Raw genomic sequence first — 18719 nt, 5'->3', positions numbered from 1 at the left:
AGATGTGCTCAACAAGCCACTTTCCATCATCTGTCAGCAGTCCTGGCAAACTGGGGAGGTGCCAGTTGACTGGAAGTTAGCTAATGTAACACCCATCTACAAGAAGGGCCGGAAGGAGGATCCCAGGAACTATAGGCCAGTCAGCCTGACCTCAGTGCCGGGGAAGGTTATGAGCAGCTCATCCTGAGTGCCATCATGCGGCACGTGCAGGACAATCAAGGAATCAGACCCAGTCAGCATGGGTTTATGAAAGGCAGGTCCTGTTTGACGAACCTGATCTTCCATGACCAGGTGACCTGCTTAGTGGATAATGGAAAGGCTGTGGATGTTACCTACTCGGAGTTTAGCAAAGGCTTCAACACTGTTTCCCACAGCATCCTCCTGGAGAAACTAGCTGCCCATGGTTTGGATGGGTGTACTCTTTGCTGGATAAAAAACTGGCTGAATGGCTGGGCCCGGAGAGTGGTGGTGAATGGAGTTAAATCCAGTTGGTGGCCACTCATGAGTGGTATTTTCCAGGGCTCAGTTTTGGGGCCCATCTTGTCTAATATCTTCATCAATGATCTGGACGAGGGGATTGAGTGCTCCCTCAGTGAGTCTGCAGGTGACACCAAGCTGGGCAAGAGTGTCGACCTGCTCAAGGGTAGGAAGGCTCTGCAGAGGCATCTGGACAGACTGGATAGATGGGCTGAGGCCAACGGTATGAGTTTCAACAAGGCCAAGTGGCGGGTCCTGCACTTGGGTTACACCAACCCCATGGAACACTACAGGCTTGGGGAGGAGTGGCTGGAGAGCTGCCCAGCGGAAAAAGACCTTGGGGTGTTGTTCGACAGCAGGCTGAACATGAGCCAGCAGTGTGCCCAGGTGGCCAAGAAGGCCAATAGCATCCTGGCTTGTATCAGGAATAGTGTGGCCAGCAGGAGTAGGGAGGTGGTCATGCCTCTGTACTCGGCACTGGTGAGGCTTGGAATGCTGTGTTCAGTTTTGGGCCCCTAACTACAAGAAGGACATTGAGGTGCTGGAACATGTCCAGAGAAGGGCAATGAGGCTGGTTCTAGAGAACAAGTCTTATGAGGAGCGTCTTGAGGGAACTGGGGTTGTTTAGCTTGGAGAAAAGGAGGCTTAGGGGACACTTTATTGCTCTCTACAACCACCTGAAAGGAGGTTGTAGTGAGGCAGGTGTCCATCTCTTCTTCCAAGCAACAGGCAATAGGACAAGGGGAAATGGCCTCAGGGGATGTTTAGATGAGATACTACGAAAACATTCTTCACTGAAAGAAGAAAGCTTAGGGACATGGTTTAGTGGTGGAATTTACGTGTTAGGTTGGTGGTTGGACTCGATGATCTTGAAGGTCTCCTCCAACCTAAATGATTCTATGATTCTCCAGGAGTGGTAATCCTCTGACTCCTGAGATAGTCACCTTAACCTGCCTCTGCAGCCAACAGAAAGAAAGAGAGCACTTTATGGCTCGATTCAGCTCATTCTATAATAGAAGTCTAAAACACACATGATAAACAGCATCCTAAAAATACATATTTCTCTTGTTCTCCTAGAAAGGGAGAATAGCCAAGCAGCTCACAAGCTGACAGCTACAGAATGGACATCTAAAATTAGATCAGATGAATCAAACTGCCATAAACATACATGAGAATTGGAAAGACTGTTGTGAATTACTCACGCCTGAAAATACGGATGTGGGGGGAAAAAAGGAAATTAAAAAGTTTAGAGAACTATCACAAAATTTTGATTTGTTGTTTCAGTGGCAATTGTTCACTGTAGTTGAAACATCTGTTCTAAAATTTGAATTAGGTAGTGTCACGCTGTAGGTAGAGAGAAGTTTTGAAAAGAACAAAGATGCAGTAAAAAGCAAACACTGTTAATATAAAAATACATATTTCATCTACGCTTGTAAAATCACTAAATTAGCAAAGAGTAGTCTTTGGAAAGTTTAACTCTATGTAGCCGAGATGGGACTACAAAAGACATAAAACATAAGCCAGGCTTATACACTCGCTAAATGCCTTTAGCACAATCAGGTAAATAACGTTATCATCCAGGTCTTGCAGTTTTACCTTAGTTAGATTGATCTCTTTGATAACACACTGCTCATTATCCACTTTTCCTTTTGCCAAGAATATTTTGCCAAAAGAGCCCTCTCCAATCTTTTTAATGATTTCGTATTTGTCCATGATGTTTTCGTTTTAAAGAAGTGTCTAAAACAAAAGAAAAAAGTCTCCAAATTAGTATTGTACCTAGTCAGTGCTGTAACATCTGAGTTTGTGCTACAAACACAGTACACTACCTTTTACAACTGTCGTTTTTATCACATTTTCACCCCATTTTATCACATTTTTATTACTGCTGCTGCTTCTTCCTCAAAATGTCATTGCCTGGAAGTCTGCAAACTACTGTTGATCTGAACTTTTAATAAGCAGCAAGTTTATGAGTGTCTCATAAAGCAAAGCTTGAAGCTTAGCCCTAGTACAATCTAAGGTTAAAACATGAGAAGGCAGCAGAAAGTACTATATAAGATTACAACGTGATTTTGGAAAGTCTGACTCATTATTTCCTGAAGTTAAAAATACCGCAGACTTGTTCTTTCAATGGAAAAAAATAAAATTATAATCTATTTCATGTTGATTTAGTTTCAAATAAGGTGACCTAATGTTGGCAGCAAACAGAAAAGCCACCACGCTCCGCAGGAGAGCACAGCCAAGCGCGGCTGGGCACTAGCAGTCGTCTGCGAACGGTCACGCGGGGAACTTGCAATGTACCCGTGAGCAAACTCACACAGCTAAATATGAGCAAACACTGTAAAACTGTTCTCATTATTCAGCCTAAGTTTCAGCAAGGTGGATTTGCTAAGACATTCAACCTTCCCTGTCAGGAAGGCCAGGCAAGCCCTGCCACAGGCCACCTCGGGAGCCCGCGCGGGCAGCGGACGTTCAGGTATTTGCCATGGAGGTGCCTGGGTCGGAGCCAGCCCCCGTTCGCGGTCACTGGTGAGAAGCACCCACCCGGGACAGGTGGGCCTCACACGGGCGTGACGAGCTGCCACGGACAGGGCCTCTCACCGCCCGGGGCCTCGCCCCTGCAGGCAGGGCGGAGGGGCTCGCCCGCCTCGCATCACCACCCCCCCGGGGGCTGGGCGGGAGGCACCTCAGCGGGCGCGGGGCGGGGAAGCCGGCGGGGGCCGCTCTGCCCGCCGCGCTGGGGGACAGCTCTCCGCCGCCCGTCCCTTCCCGCGCCAGCCATGGTGCCGTCGCCATGGCGACGGGGCGCGCGCCCAGCGGGCAGCCCGTGGCAGGGCCTCCCTCCCCTACGGCCCGGCCCGGCACAGTTCGGCTCGGCCCGGCCCGGCCCGGCCCGGCCCGGCCCGCCGCCGGGGGACGAGGTACCTGCGAGCGCCCAGCCGCCTCCGGAGCCCCCGCGGCCGGGAGGAGGAGCCCCCCCCACCCCCGGCGGACGTGTGGCGTTGGGAGCCGGGCGCGGCCCGGCCCTCGCCCCGTCCCCCGCCGGGAGGAACGGGAGCCCCGTTCCCCTCCCGCAGACCGCACCCTTTGGGGTCGCTTTGGGCGGCCGGTAACGGGAGGGGCTGGCCCGCAGGAGAACCCCGGCTGCCTCACGTTCCCCTCGCCGTCTTACACCGTCTCTTCCAAGCGCGACGAGGCGGCGATCGGAGCACGGCGCTTGGCACTGCTGCTCTCGGCCGAGCATTCCTGCAAAGCCCTTACCGACTGCCAGTACACGTAGCATCTAGGCTCGTTTAGTTACTCTCAAGCGTTCTAGCTAAACGAGATCGTCGTGCATTTTTCACCATCAGTTTTGTGACACAGAAAACATGCCCACTCGGAATTTTTTGACTGAAATAATTTTATTAATAACTACAACTATTAGCAACGATTTGTATTATAAACACTGGCAAGCCTAACTGCGGTTATTTTAGGTAAATTCAAGTTTTCAGTTGCTGTGTTTCAATACTGTTTTCAGTTCCGACACCCAGTCTGGGTCATCTTCCTCGAAGTCCCTACAAATAGATTTCAAAATGTTATTTTGCAAAGCAAAATACAACTTTATAATAATCTTCCCCTTGCTTTTCTCCCCTGAAAATTACCCTATAACTAGGAGAAATTATATTAAAAATACCAACACAAAGAGACTTACTTCCAGCATCATTGTGACTAAGGAACCAATATATGTTCGCTTTTGAATTTACCCAAGTAAGTTTTATCAAAAGCAAAACGAAACGCAGACACTAACAGACTGCAAACGCGTCGATATTAACAGCTTGCAGCTGAACTGCAGCAATACGTGCCTCAGCGGTCCATCTCCACATGCCACAACAATAAACAATGACACAAACTGAGATTCTGAGATTCCAAGAAAACCCCCCAAAACATGCACGCATCTGTAAAACACAGTATTTCTGCTCAGAATGTGTTGATGCAGACTCTGCTCTTACAGACACCGGTCACCAACATAAACAGACCAGAGAAGTCAAAAAGTTTCTACAAACGTGTCTCGCCAAGTAGGTACCAAAATGATTCTACTGCACTACGCGTGCAAGAGTAGGAAGAATAACACACAAATACAGCAAACACAGCACTAGTAAGTGGTCTGGCCACTGGTTATCCGATTTCAAGGCCGGAGTACAAAGATGTTTCATGCAAGCAGGTTTTGCACTTTACTGTGGATCTAATTTCATCTCATGCTTTCATTTTTGCAAAGTCGTCAGCGAAACCAGTCTGCTAATAACAAGCAACCTGTTTAATCTCAACACCTTCAATTACTACAAATACAGCAAAGAAAACCTGTAAGATATCAAAAGGTACTAAATTTTAATATTATGTAGGAGAGGGATGGATTTAGACGCTGAGAAAAATACTGATTTTTTTTTTTTTTTCAGAGGAATGTCTTTTTGGAAAAATCACTTTTAGGAGCCAGAGAAAACAAAAATACGAGGATGTCATTTGGACATACGTGTCATCTTCATCAGATCTAGGCTCAAATCTCTCAGAATCTATGGCAATAGCTTCATGTTCACCATCTGCTTCATCAGATGCTTCAGTTTCATCAGAAAGTGGACCTCTTAATACGTTTTCAGCAGCTTTGGAAGTATATAAATGAAAATGTTACCAAAACAATTTTAAAAATAAAGGTATTATGAATATAAATACAATACAGTCTTCCTAATTTGTCCCCAGTTCTTAGCAGATTCCAGCACAAGCTGTTACCTATTTTAAGTGGGAAGATAAACTCATAACGCAACTGAGGTGCAGACCAAGTATTTACAACTGTGACTGTGCACATCTGTAGACTGCAGTTCTCTTTGGCTGTGCCATCTTACCATCGTGTCTTCAAAACAGGGCACCACTGACTTGGTGAAGGTGGATTTACCTGGTGGGACTGGTGTATTTACTGCACCTCCCTCACACCCCGCCCCTGCCACTTAGCAGAATGGCGAGCGCATGGCTCTATGGTGTCCGCATGCTTGAAACAACTTCATTCAGCTATCAAGCTCCAAGTGAAAGTCCATCATAAAGAGATGTATTGGACATGTACAATCACTCATGAATTCTAAACCTGGCTTTTTGTAAGTCCAAGTTTCATTTCATAAACTTTAAAAAAAAAACAGAACAGCCTGTTGTGACATGAATTCAAGTGCACAATCTCTACACATAGCGGCTACGTATGTTAAAAAAAAAAAGGTCTTCATTAATAAACCTGTTTGCAAAAAGGTTTGCCCACAAACTGGGGTTTACCTGGTTTATAAATAGTGTATGTTTTGAATGCTAAGCTGACATCTGCGTTACTGAGGATGTTCATCAGGGTCTGAGGAGTTTCCTTGTTCCACTGCTTACGTGGCTTATTTTCACTGTAGTTTACAACACAGCCACCTAGGTACAAAACCATTAATAAATACTACTTAGATAAAATTGCATTATCAGTGTGGATTACAAAGATCACATTCAACAGAGAAATACAGGATAAAAAAAGTCTAGATATTTCCATCTGTAGCACCACTGACCTCTCAACATGCGGAGGTCAACACCATCAGCATTAAGAGGAAAGAAAATGACAGATGGCCACAGTGGAGCCTTCTGCTATCGGGGAGCCAGCAGAAACTGGTTGGAGGCGTGTGAGGAGTCAGCGTCTCTGTAAGCTTATTTGGCAGCTCTATAAATCTCATAAAATGGAGCCTGTGGCCATTTTTTGTGCCTTTTAATAGCAGGACACCTACATACATGCATTGTTCTGTCCTCTTCCCCTGCCCCGCACGTAATTATCATGTAATGTTCCTACTACAGCTTGGGAATTTTCTGACTACTCATATCTTGATTAGTTATTTCAATAGCATCTATTCACATTTACTTAGAATAGATATCCGTAATCACATTAAATAATTACAATAATTGTATACAATGTGGGGCATTTTCAAATCGAAACATTTTTCAGAAGAAAACCCGTATTAAGTGCTCTAATTAAAAGCTGTTCATGTGGAAGAAGGAAGAATGTCAGCCTCACATCCGAGCGACATCATCAATAGTTCTTGTAATTGGCATTATCTGTATGTTAAATGACAACAGAAGCAGAGGTATGGATGTTATATGCTCTCAGTAGTATGCTGTACTTGAATGACAGGCAGCTGCATTCTGGATCCAGTAAATTCCTCAGTGTTGACTCCACAAATGGCATATTAAGAGGAGGGTTGGTAGGGTAATTTCTTAGCCACGATTATAATTTTGGGGTTGCTAATCTTATTTGTGGCATTCATCACTCTTTGCAATCCTCCTGTCACACATGACCACTATGAAATTCCCTTTAGCACAGTGAACTTTTTGAGTGTTTACTACTATTAAAATTAAAATTATTTTTACATCCTTTTAAATACACTCTGTAAAGTTTTGGCTTTTAAAATCTGTAAACAATCACTGATATAATTAAAACCACATTTAATTAAATCTTACTGTTAGCCTCTTCAGATGTAAAACTGGAAGAAAGCAAGGATGCATTTTCCAGGACATCCACTACAGTGTTGGATATCCTCTTTTCCCATTGCTTCCTATGGGGATGTGACAAATCAGTGATTCCTGGGAGGACATCAGAAGTTCCTACTGTAATTGCAACAGAAAAAAAGATGATAACCACCATCAAACTTGATTCTCTGTCCATGCAAACTAGTTCTAAGCATACAGCACTTCACTAACAGTGACGTTTGATTCTGTATGTACAAGTCTGAACTTGGTATGTCTGCCATACATTTCCTCTATACCAAATGTTTTCAGCCATTTTTTAACACTTTGACCAAGATATTTTTTATTTCCTTTTTTTTTTCCCAATCTCAGATGAGCAGTAAGAATCAATAAAACTGCAGAAGTAACAGACAGTGGCATGGTGTTCTATAGGTGTAGACTTGTACGCTTTCTCTGTTTAAATGGCTGCATCATTGACATTTAGATATCACTATACATAAGGAAATGCATCAGCCTTAAAACTATAAAACTTACCCTCTTCATCAGATTTCCTTTGTTCCTTTGTGCTTTCACTCAACTCCTTAGTAGTGTTTTTCCTTTCTAAGGGGCTATGCTTCCTTTGATCTGTACTTTGCTTTAAAAAGAGTAAAGACTGTATAAATCATTATCCTTACTGTCGAGAAAAACAAAGCAGTAGTATTAACACGGTATTAATTACTTTAGTTTTGCTGTTAAATGGCTGGTCTAAAGATCTGAAAACTAAACAACTGACACCATGAAGTCAATTGCAATTGCACTGCACTTCTCAATGCGTGCCCCTTTTTGACAATCTCAGTTTTTGAAACTAAGCACATACATAGTTACTTGATGCAATTTCTGGCTTTGTATTTTTACATTTAAGAACAGTAGCAATATAAATATAAATGAGTCATATTCCCACAGAAAACAAGATGCACTCAAATAATAAGCTTCTCAGACTGACATGTCTATTAAAAAAAAAAAGCAGCCCTACTGGCAACATGTTTTGAAAAATATACTCAATATTGCTGAGCCAGGCTGTGCTATAATGTACCCACAGGTGACTTCTTGGCCACCTGTGACTTATCTGTTGTCATCTGAAATCCCACATGAGCCCTAAAACCTAGTGAGAATTATGTCCAGACTAGACTGTTTCCACAGCAGCCTGTTCAAAATGTGTCCCTAAAGCAAAGAAAATGTACCATTTTCTGCAGCGTGCCAAAACTTAGAAAAACAGGAGAGAGAGTTTTCTGGTTAGTTTTTTGACAGGGTTATAAAGAAATCCACTGTGGAACTAAACTAACTGTGGGAAGCATCAGAAAGTTACAGTGGTGGGTCATGCACAGGAAAACTCTGCAATTTGAACACAGTAGGCTGATCTATGGTTTAGCATACTAATAATTTTCCATATGAACTTTTCTGTAATACAGTACATTCTAAATTACTAAAACACAAATATTATATTTGAATACTTACCCTATTTTCTTTATTATTTGAGCTTTCACCAGCCATGACATTACCTGATACATTAAGGAAAAGGTTCAAGAGTTAATATCTTTAGCAAACATTCGTGGTAAAGTGGTATTCCAGAGGTATAACAGCAACACCACTGAATCACGCAATGAAAATTATGTGACAGCTTCTTCACACTTCTGTCAACGTAGCTCAATGTCAACAGGGAGTCCCTCTACTATTCAGTTCCAAATGTATACAAATTTTGGTGTAGCAAAATTTATACAGAAGAAAAATTCAATATCCTCTCTAAAAATTAAATACCAAAAATAACTTGCCTCACCGTATTCTGGGAAAGAAAGCACTGTCACATTTAAAATATATAAAACAGCTAAAAGTTTTGCTCATTTTAAAATTGAAAGGTTGAATTCTGGCACAAGTCCTAAGACTCACAATGTATATATTAAAGGTCTGCACTGTATTTCTTATGCTGGAATATAATTTACACCTTTCAAGTATTTTGCCATACAAGTTCAATAATACTAGATTTTGAAATAACTAGAAATAGATTTGAACATATAATACTGATGTTTTAGAGCTGTATTTAAGATCTTACGATTCCGAGCCATTTTGTCATTCCTTACGTCAAGAAAAATGCTGCTGACTTACCCTTTGGTCTTGCTGCATTGCCTTCATGTTTCTTGGTTTCCTTTAATATCTGCTCAAACTCATTTGTCATCTGAAAAGTGTATGAAGAGATGCGAGTACTGTACCATTTTAACATTCCTCAAATTATTGTGCATGCTATTTGTTATAAATAGACTCACTATACAAAAGCATTGTTACAGCTAACAGCTAACAACATCTAATTTTAGCAGCATCATGTCCATACTAAACTTTCATTTTCAAAACAAACTCTTCTAAAAACTCAGTTTTCTGAGAAGTTTACAACTATATTTATGGCTTTTAGAGCAGGACCTACACAATGCTGTATTTCATACTGTTATACACAAACAAACTACAAAAGAAACTGATTTAGTATCTAAAGTGTAGAAACTACTGTTTAAATCTAGAGACAAAGAATATACCGTACCTCAGAAGGCAAACAATTTTTGACAAGTTTAGTTAAGCAGCCTCTTGCAAGAATAGTACTGGCTGATGGACGATTCTGGGGATTTCTCTTAAACATCTGTTTAATTAAGTAATGAAGTTCATAGGAATAGTGAGATGGTAGTGGATTGTAGGACCCTTTGCATATCTTAAGGATGAGATGTTTCCAGCTGTTGGCTTGAAACTGCATTAAAAATAAATTAACATTAGAGCACAGAGTTTAAACGTAAGGTAAAAAGAAGCTGACACAGTTTAAGAGCGACTTTATTATACAAAAATGCATAGTATGTATCTATGTAGGCTTGCTATTACCATACTGATTTGGCTCCTAGTTTGACAGTTTCAGGGCTCTGATTCAGAGGTGTGGAATAATGACCCTGAGGGAACACTTCAGTAGCTTTCCTTTACATCTTGTAGGGCTACCACATAGGCGTTTATTTCTGTTAACAATGACACAAATTTGTTGGGAAGGAAAACATCACAGTTTGCATAAAAAGTCTGACTAAAAACAGATCACAGTGGACACTGCAAACAATAACCTGGTCAACTGGAAACGAGGTGGGAGCTAATCCTGTAAATTTAGGATTGTTCAAATTTTATTTTTGTAGGAATATAGCACTGAAAAAATTTGGATCATCTTAGTGTCCTTTACTTCCATACACCTGTGATCAGAAACAAACTGCTAGAGTGAAACTGCAAGTCAGGAAACATGCAGACTTCGATTTGGAAAAAAAAAAATGAATTATCAAAAGTAGCCTCTCAAGGTACAAATACCCTCTTGCAAATCTACATGGAATGGCTGAAGTTGTTAACTTTCCCCAGCTAACTTTACTGGTCTTCAGTCAGGAATTACGGGTCCGAAGAACAAGTCATCAGACGACTGCAATATCAGCAGAGACAGCTGTAACCATCGATGGCAACAGCCTGAGTGAAACTGGCTGAGAACTTCTCTCTCCATGCAGAAAGTTTTCTTACGCTACACTCCGCTGGCCTGGCTGCTGAGTGCCAAGCATCCGTGGTGTGTGGTTTCCTTTTACATCACCTCTGACAGATTATGCAAGAACATATGTGACCGTTGCACAGAACCAAATACATAACATCTCACTGCTGCTAAAAACTACTGCTGCTACCACTCCCTAGTATCCCAGCTCTGAGCACTGCCTGGAAAGCTGTGACACTGCCAAAGCCTTGCCACAGACCTACTTAGGCTAGCACGTGCCTATGCGCAGGCTCCTTTATCACTCGGTCACGTACAGTACACACTTCTAAACTCCTGTACTGCTAGCAGTTGCAACTGTAGAGAATCTTTTGCTGATAAATGGGATTTCAAGGTATAGTATTAGCTCAATGAAAGGAAGCTGCTGCTTATGAAAAACTAAGACAAAATGACCTCAAATTGGGATGATCTCATTTTCTTGCAAAACAAACATATCACAGAATCACACAGAATCACAGAATGGTAGGGGCTGGAAGGGACCTCTGTGGGTCATCTAGTCCAACCCCCCAAATATATCCTGATAAGGGCTCTCGTGTTAGCCATGTGTCTGTATATAGAAGCCAGAGGAAGTTAACACATAAGAAGCATAGCATCAACACTGTAAAAGACAGTGTCCCAGAAATGACAGAAAGACAGAACCATCCATCAAGATTGCTGCTGTCCTAATAGGAGGATAGTGCTTGGACAGTGACTTATTTAAGAATAAGCAAATAGGTGTATCACTGATGCAAGGTACAGAACTGCTTACTACGTTTTGCTATACTTGCATATAATATACTCTCATTAGCAAAGATTTTTAGTGTCCTTGCTTCCATCTCCTGTGATCATCTTCCGCATGTAAAATGCAATGCTCATTGCAACATCCCTGCAGATATCTGGAGTCTGGCAGCTGCTGGACTCCTTAATAAGTCCCAGATCACCTCACTAATATTGAGGAAAACTGACCAAGAAAGAAAAAAAATATTTTTTTGAACAATTTAGAGAATTGAATGTTTTACAGAAGGGTCCAATAGGTGCCAAGAGCTGCTGAAAAACAGAAGGCATGTAGTGGAGGAGGAAGGATGGAGCAGTAGTTCCCTCTTTCAGAAGCAGCAGGAAACATGTCAGTCAAATATATAATTGACTGTGAATCCATCAAACTACAGCTGACTGCTAATTAAGTTCTAAGGAATACCAGAACTTTTCTGATAGCAATAACGCTATACTTACCGGATGTCTAAGAGTGCACAGCTCATAAAGAATGCATCCCAGAGACCATATATCACTGTTGGTACAGAGAAAGTTTAGAAATTGTGAGCCAAAAATTACAATTTAATCTCCTGCATAGAAAAAGTGAATTTCATTATGTGTACATTACTGAATTGAATAAACTAAAAATTAATGTAAGTAACCATAAAAGACAATGTAATTATGTGCTTAACTTCTCCAGTGGAAATGATCTTATTTTATCCTACCCTGAGGTAAAAAAGGATGACTGTCACACAGATGTAGTTGGCTTTTTATTCCTAGAATGTATTTTAAGCAATTTGCTGCAACAATATTTATCTTTCCACACTTCAAAGCCTTTGTATTGCATGGCCCTTAACATCAGATGGCAGGCACACAATCCTAATTCTGACAGCTGGAATTCTGGCCTTGCCAGTAAGAATTCTCCTACTGAAAAACAAAAAAAAAATCAACTTCCACCAAAAGCAAGTACTGCCATCTGCACAAGAAGTAACTGACGCCTTTCTTGCAAGAGAAGCAGAAAAAACTTCAGCACTAGGTTTCTTCCCTAGAAAATGAGTCACTCGGTTGAGGTACAACTAGGGTCAAAGAACAAATCTAGGGGAGGGAATATAAAATGACTTAGTATTTTGGAGTCTGGGAAGAAGCTGTGAACATCATACTATCAAGATGCTCTCAGAAGTTCTTGCGTAAGGACCAGAATAACTGGGCTCTACAAATCTAAGTCATCAGTTCTGTAGCCATTATCCCTACATTACCAGGACTGGCAATAAAAGCTTAAAAAATATGATTAGCCAAAAAAGTAAGACCAGCTAAAAGACACAAACACATACATATGTATGTGCATACATACACACATGTGGGTAGGTTTGTATGTATGTATTTACTCTCCCAAATGCACAGAGAGGTCTGCACACCAGTTTTCAAACTTCTAAGACTAGACTGCACTTTCAGTTACCTAAGTAAAGAGGAATTTATGGCTTTTCTTCTCAAAAAACCTGTAATTACCTCTTTCTAAATATTCTTCAGCCCAATATCTTCTCCAAACGAGAAAAAAGCCACAAAGCCAAACTGAGACAGCAATAAAAAGACATAGATCAGTCAGGCATTATTTGTGATCACTGCAGACACGAATACCTTTTGTTGTTGTACGGCATGCTTTCCCATATTTCTGGAGGTACGTAATAAGGAGTTCCCACATATGTGCAAGCATATGACACTGGACTATTGAAATGACAAAGAAGAAATGCCAGATGAAAAATAATGATTAAAGAACTCTGTACTATTTATCAATGGTCAGATAAAACTTTACTCCACTGAGATCAGTGGAGATATCCACATACTGTGCAAGAAGGCGCGCAGATCCAAAATCTCCCAATTTGACTTTTCCATTTCGAGTGAGGAAGACATTCTGCATTTCAAGAGCACAGATTAACATACTTAAATATCCTTCTAGGAAACATTTCTGCAGTTTGTATATACAGAAAACACAGGAACAATCACTTCTGATATTTTATATTTCCTTTTACTTGCTCCCCCTAACACTTCTACAAAAGAAAAAAAAAAAAAAGTTAAGAACTATGTTGTGTTTAAAGGAAAAGGAAAGGTTATATGGGCCTAAAGCCCCAGCATCAGTAGCAGAGGAAGAATCTGAGCTTAAAAATGCCTTAATCTCTATGCTGTACTCAAACCACTAAGGTCACACTTTCTTCTGAATTTCTATCTTTCTGCTAGGAAAGAGTAAGAAAGAAAAAAATCAGAGGCGAGATTACTTACAAACCGCATACTCCATATGCATTTTATACTTCTGTTATTGTTTTAAAATATATGCAGTCTGTCATAAGCAATTGGTGCTATCAGCGGCATGGATATGAAGGGTTTAGCTGTACCTACATGTTTATGCCCACAACATGACACCATCCCATACACTCAACAATTTCATTTACCTAACATTCTTAAGCCCAAATGAAAAACATAGCATGTAGCAGTAACAGGGAATTATCATAGAGGAAGTTGAACATTCAAATGCAGAATAGAGTTTATTAATGGCAACAAAACTTGCTTTGTTCACCTTGGATTTGATATCTCTGTGCAACACCCGTTTATCATGAATGTGCTTCAAACCCAGGCACATCTGCACAAACCAGTGAAGGATCTGAAAAGAATAACTGAGAGTCATAACAGCCAAATGCTGTATATTATGAATACTTTACTAATAAATTAAAAAAAAAATTAAGAAGGAAACAAACAATACATGTTCAGAAAATCTGGGAGTTAAAAGTAACCCTAGCATAATGGGCTCCAGTGAGCATGAAAGACTAAATTCTTTAAGATTAAGTATATTTTAACACGGCAGAAGGAATGTTTGCTACCCATGTCTAGAAAACCCCAATAATATGTAACAATAATGCAGCTAGGGAGTCACTACATGGCACTTTATAACCATTCCAATTATAGTTTCATGGTAAATTAGCAAATTTAAAAAAACAAACAAACAAACAAAAAAACACATTGAGATAACATACTGTTTCTAAAAGGAAATGTATCCTTTTTGAAAGTACAAAATAAAGTTCTTGGAGATGCTTGGCCAATCTGAATGTTAGATTAGCTGAGGATGCTGGTCTCTTCGTTTTAACTCAGATGATGCTTCCAACTGTGGCAGGAACTAGTTTTCAATCACTACAATGTCACTTTGGACCTTGTCCTAAGTAATTTCATAGCTTCTGCGGCAAAAGGAGTTAATGCCTGTTGAATGATTTAAACAACTAATTGCTACATAATATGCAGGCATTTAGTCTCCTGGCTAGTTTCATTTATCTTACCAGAGTGCTTTATTTACTTTTCATTTGCAGTACCTCTTACTGTGCTTTAAATTCTGAAGGCTGAAGTTGATGTTAAATTGTTATTTAATTGCATAACTTTATGCATGCAAACCTGACTGTATTTTTCACATTGCCTGCACATTTCCCAGGTATAGACAGCAATTTCTTTCTTATTCCTTTCAGTCCAATTTTCATCTTGTTCTGCTGGAAATTACCTAAGAAATAATGCTTCTATTCTATTGAGAAGTGACTTTGTTTCATTTAAGGTACTTTAAGATGTTTGTAGATCTATAATTTTTTTTATGTGGTGTAGGGTCCTTCAGTTTACATGAAAAAAGATTCCTAGGTCCCTGGTTCAAAACAATGTCTTTTCTTACCGTATCTTCAGGGAAGAACTTTCCTTTTTGGTGTTTAATCTTTTGCATTAGATCTCCATCATCACAATATTCCATCACTATATACAGATGTCCATCAGCTAAATGTTAGGTAATTTAAGAATAATTAGCAATTTCATTAGCAGGTTAAGTACATTATCGTTACTATAGAGCTCTGACTATATGCTGTGTATTATGTAGTATAATAAAGACGTATTTTGTTTGTAACATGTACTATAAACAAACACCAGAAGTAATCTTGATCCGTTCAGGACTATGCAATTTTAAACAAAATAAAGATACTCTAAGTTTTTATATTTACCTTCAAATGATTCTTTATAGGCAATGATATTTGGATGTTTCATTTTAGCCAAAAGAACAGCTTCCTTCCTAGAGTTCTCTACATCAGATGAAGACTGAAAATGTAAGTACTTATATAAATGTCACACTAATAAATTTTCATATACACACGTGATGCACCTCACTTTCCAAAAGGAAAATATTTTTCAGAATTGTTCTTCAGTTATTTTAAATAAGTCATTCGGAAACTTGAAAACCCCATTATTTTTTAATCTGTGGTTTATTACTAGCTGAAGACCTCATCAGTTTTTTGAGAGTTGCTTTTTTTTTTTTAATTTAAGAGGATATTTTCCTACTTCAGTTAATGTTTTTTTCTGTTTTAACAATACAGAACTATGTAACAAAGCAGAACACAGACTCTGGAAAAGCTGACAGTCTACACTGCATGAACTCGGTATAAAGCCATATGCCCAGGTATTAACTGAGCTTCCACCTCGATAAAGCCAGTGCCTCCCATTTTGTTACGTTTTTCATTAGCAAAGTACAGAGAAGGTAACCTGAATATAATGTTACCAGCAAGTATATGAGACTAATTTCTTCATTAGGTATTGCAGATAAAATCTGCGTTCTAGTGAAACCAACAGGAATCCAGCCAACGGCATCAGGAGAACAGGGGTTTCATTCCAAGCGTCTTCCTATGTGCTACACTTCCCAAAATGCAAACCACATACCTTCTGACACAGATCAGATGTTGCTACTTTACTTGTTATCACAACATGGACTCAGACATAGCTATATGGTAACCATATCATGCAACTGTCTAATACACAAAACTCTCAGCAAAAATGTTCAGCATTTCGCAAATCTATCCAGAATTACAATTTTTGGTGTTTGGTTTTTTTTTTTTTAATTTAAGTGGTGGGTGAGGTGATGTACATGTCGTACTTACCATGGGAAGTCTTATTTCCTTCATTGCATACTTCTGGTCACTGATTCTATGATGAACCAGGAGAACTCTGCCAAAGGATCCCTCTCCCAGTACTTTCAACACTTCGTATTCTTCCATGCTTTATAGGCCTAGGTCAAACACTTCTCTTCAGACACTCTCTTTCACAGGATGATTAGCTTCTAAACTTTGTCATGACTTTGACTCATGTTTTGAAATTTGCCATTAATATAATCTGCATCAGAAAAATACCCCACAAAATAATGAGAACGGGTGGAAAATGCAGTATGTAGGTACATACAACTGTTCTGCACTACCACAAATACAATTCCAACCACTTCTATTGTGATTTTGCTGAAAATAAGGGCTTCAGAAAGCTCAACTCAAAGTATCATACAGTGCATCTCTGCATTTTTTTTTTATCTGGAATGCTAGAGCTCTTTGAAAATGTACATTATAGCCCTACAACTTAGCATCTTCTTTTTGTTACTTGCACTTCTGCAGGTGGCTTCGTAACGCTAAACAAAACTCACTGGCAAAATAATACAAACAGTAAACTTCATGCTTCTAGGGACAAGTCTCACCTAAAACAGCATAAGCAGGATCAAAGTGGAAATAGTTACCAGTATTCATGGGGAAAGGGGAGGGAAGGGGAGGGAAGGAAAAGTTGGCAGGGACCTGCAACGATCTTCTAGTCCAACTGCCTGAACAATTCAGGGCCACCAGAAATTAGAGCATGTTATTAAGGGCATTGTCCAAATGCCTCTTAAACACTGCCAGGCTTGGGGCATCAGACACCTCTCCGGGAAGCCTCTTCCAGTGTCTGACCACCCTCATGGTAAAGAAATGCTTCCCTAGTGTCCAGTCTAAACCTCTCCTGCTGCAGCTTTGAACCATTTTCATACGTTTTATAGCTGGATTTACAAACTATATGCTTTCTTCAAAACGTTGGTACTTTTAGGTTAGTTATCCACGATTCACACATAGCTTTACATATATATGTGTGCGCACACGGTGTTTTAATGGGCCGATGAGTTGTTTGCAGACGACGTAATGGTTTCTGAAAGGATAAAATGCCAATTTCCTCAGAGGCTGAACAATAAACACGCTGATTGATTTACCTGAAAACTCTGCAGGCTTAGCGATGACTAAAGACGGTCACGCTCGGCGTGCGCTTCACGTTAACAGCAGTTACGCCTGGTAGCTACGCCTTACCCCGAGGAGGTGAAGCAGAAGCCCGCCCCGAGCCCCTGAAGCCCCGCAGAGGCAACACTCACCTCAGAGCGCCGCGCAAACCGCCGGGGCCTCCGCCCGGCGCCTGAGGAAAGGCCCTGGGGCAGGCCCGGCGCTCGTTCGGCGGCCGGGCCCGCGGCAGCACCGCCAGCCTCCCCGCGCCGGGCTGCGGGCGGAGGGTCGGGAAGGAGAACGGCGCTGCCTCAGAGGCCGGGCGGGAACGGGAGAGCGGGCGGGGCCCGCCCCGCCCGCTCTCCCGTTCCCGCCCGGCCTCTGAGGCAGCGCCGCGTGCGGCCATGGTGGCCCACCGCGCCGCGGAGGCCTCCCCTTCTTTTGTTCCTCAGAGCAAGCAAATGGAGCTTGTACCACATATTTATTAATAAACAGCACCCTCCGTGCCCAGCACCTCAGGAGGAGGCCTGTTACTACCTCTTTAGACTCCCATCTGGCAGAAAAGCCAAGGCACAAAGGGGTGTTGGCGGTTTCACAATCGGTTTCTCTAGTTGAAAAACAGAGCTTTGCATTAGTGACTGAAATAAATGAAGCCTTAGGCCCTGTGAATTGTACCTTAACCTTGGTTTCTACCTATGGAAATATACCTGGTAGGAAGGAAGTGCAAGTAAAACTTTAACTACAGGCTGTTCTGTAATAAAAGATAAGGAAGTGTCTCAAGACAGGCAAAAATAGCTAAAGCTGCTTGCAAGGCATGGAAGTCTCAGGCAGTTCTGTTGGCAGAATGATTTCCACCCTTTTGTTTTTCCTGCTTCCACTTCACAGACTTCCAGGTAAAAAAAAACAAACCAAAACAAAAAAAAAACCACAAAACAAAACCCCACAAAAAAACCCAATAAAAATGACCCTCAGCCTGACTGCATACAGCCCCAGTCACTGCCCCTGACAAAGAACTGACACAACACAAATGCCCTGGTCAACACATGAACCATGACATGCAGCAGTTTAACTCCTCCAGAACAGAGAAGCAGAAGCGCCTGCCTTAGAGCATGTCCTGGCTGGGAGGTGCTCGATCCTACGTTACTCCTTATAATACTACAGGCAGATGGATGCTTGGACTTGCTCACCAGCGATCAAGAGGGTTCTCCGAGGAAAACGCAGTGCAATAGTACACTAAAGTTTGGTTTCTTGTTAGATGCAGAGTGCGTCCCTCCTGCAGACAGAAGATTCTAGCCAGCCATAAGGACCAAAGTCTGTTTAACACTGAAGCGTGAATGCTCAGCTAAGGTTTAAGTTACAGCGCATGTAAATTC

The 18719-nt window shown here is 41.2% G+C and overlaps 2 protein-coding genes across 7 annotated transcripts in view; both read right to left on the bottom strand.

The window, feature by feature from the left end:
* NEK5 (NIMA related kinase 5) overlaps positions 1–3725 on the bottom strand; it is a 34563-nt gene extending 30838 nt beyond the window's left edge. For 2 of the 3 annotated variants that reach the window (XM_075421024.1, XM_075421044.1), the window contains exons 1-2: positions 3647–3725; positions 2074–2214 (exon numbers count right to left, since the gene is read on the bottom strand). In XM_075421024.1, the coding sequence (XP_075277139.1) occupies positions 2074–2190 (117 nt within the window). In that variant the 5' untranslated portion in view covers positions 2191–2214; positions 3647–3725. Of the gene's footprint in view, positions 1–2073; positions 2215–3558; positions 3627–3646 lie in introns of those variants that run through there. The other variant, XM_075421034.1, reaches the window with a different exon arrangement.
* Positions 3726–3870: 145 nt separating this feature from the next.
* NEK3 (NIMA related kinase 3) lies at positions 3871–17649 on the bottom strand. 4 transcript variants are annotated; one of them, XM_075430712.1, is made up of 16 exons: positions 17499–17649; positions 16225–16456; positions 15298–15391; positions 14979–15076; positions 13851–13934; positions 13123–13190; positions 12917–13003; positions 11762–11816; positions 9539–9739; positions 9115–9184; positions 8470–8513; positions 7510–7609; positions 6970–7116; positions 5764–5898; positions 4982–5108; positions 3871–4028 (listed from the first exon to the last, which is right to left on the bottom strand). In XM_075430712.1, the coding sequence occupies exons 2-16, from the start codon at positions 16339–16341 to the stop codon at positions 3962–3964; spliced, it is 1494 nt and encodes a 497-aa protein (XP_075286827.1). In that variant the 5' UTR covers positions 16342–16456; positions 17499–17649; the 3' UTR covers positions 3871–3961. The 4 variants fall into 4 exon arrangements, with proteins under 4 accessions (XP_075286827.1, XP_075286890.1, XP_075286975.1 ...); XM_075430775.1 differs by having other exon boundaries at positions 16225–16352; XM_075430860.1 differs by lacking the exon at positions 12917–13003.
* Positions 17650–18719: the final 1070 nt, after the last annotated feature.

The sequence above is a fragment of the Opisthocomus hoazin genome, chromosome 1 (genome assembly GCF_030867145.1).
Source record: "Opisthocomus hoazin isolate bOpiHoa1 chromosome 1, bOpiHoa1.hap1, whole genome shotgun sequence".
Lineage (NCBI taxonomy): Eukaryota > Metazoa > Chordata > Aves > Opisthocomiformes > Opisthocomidae > Opisthocomus > Opisthocomus hoazin.
Note: the sequence above shows the minus strand (reverse complement) of the source record. Positions and strands in the feature narration are given on the sequence as shown.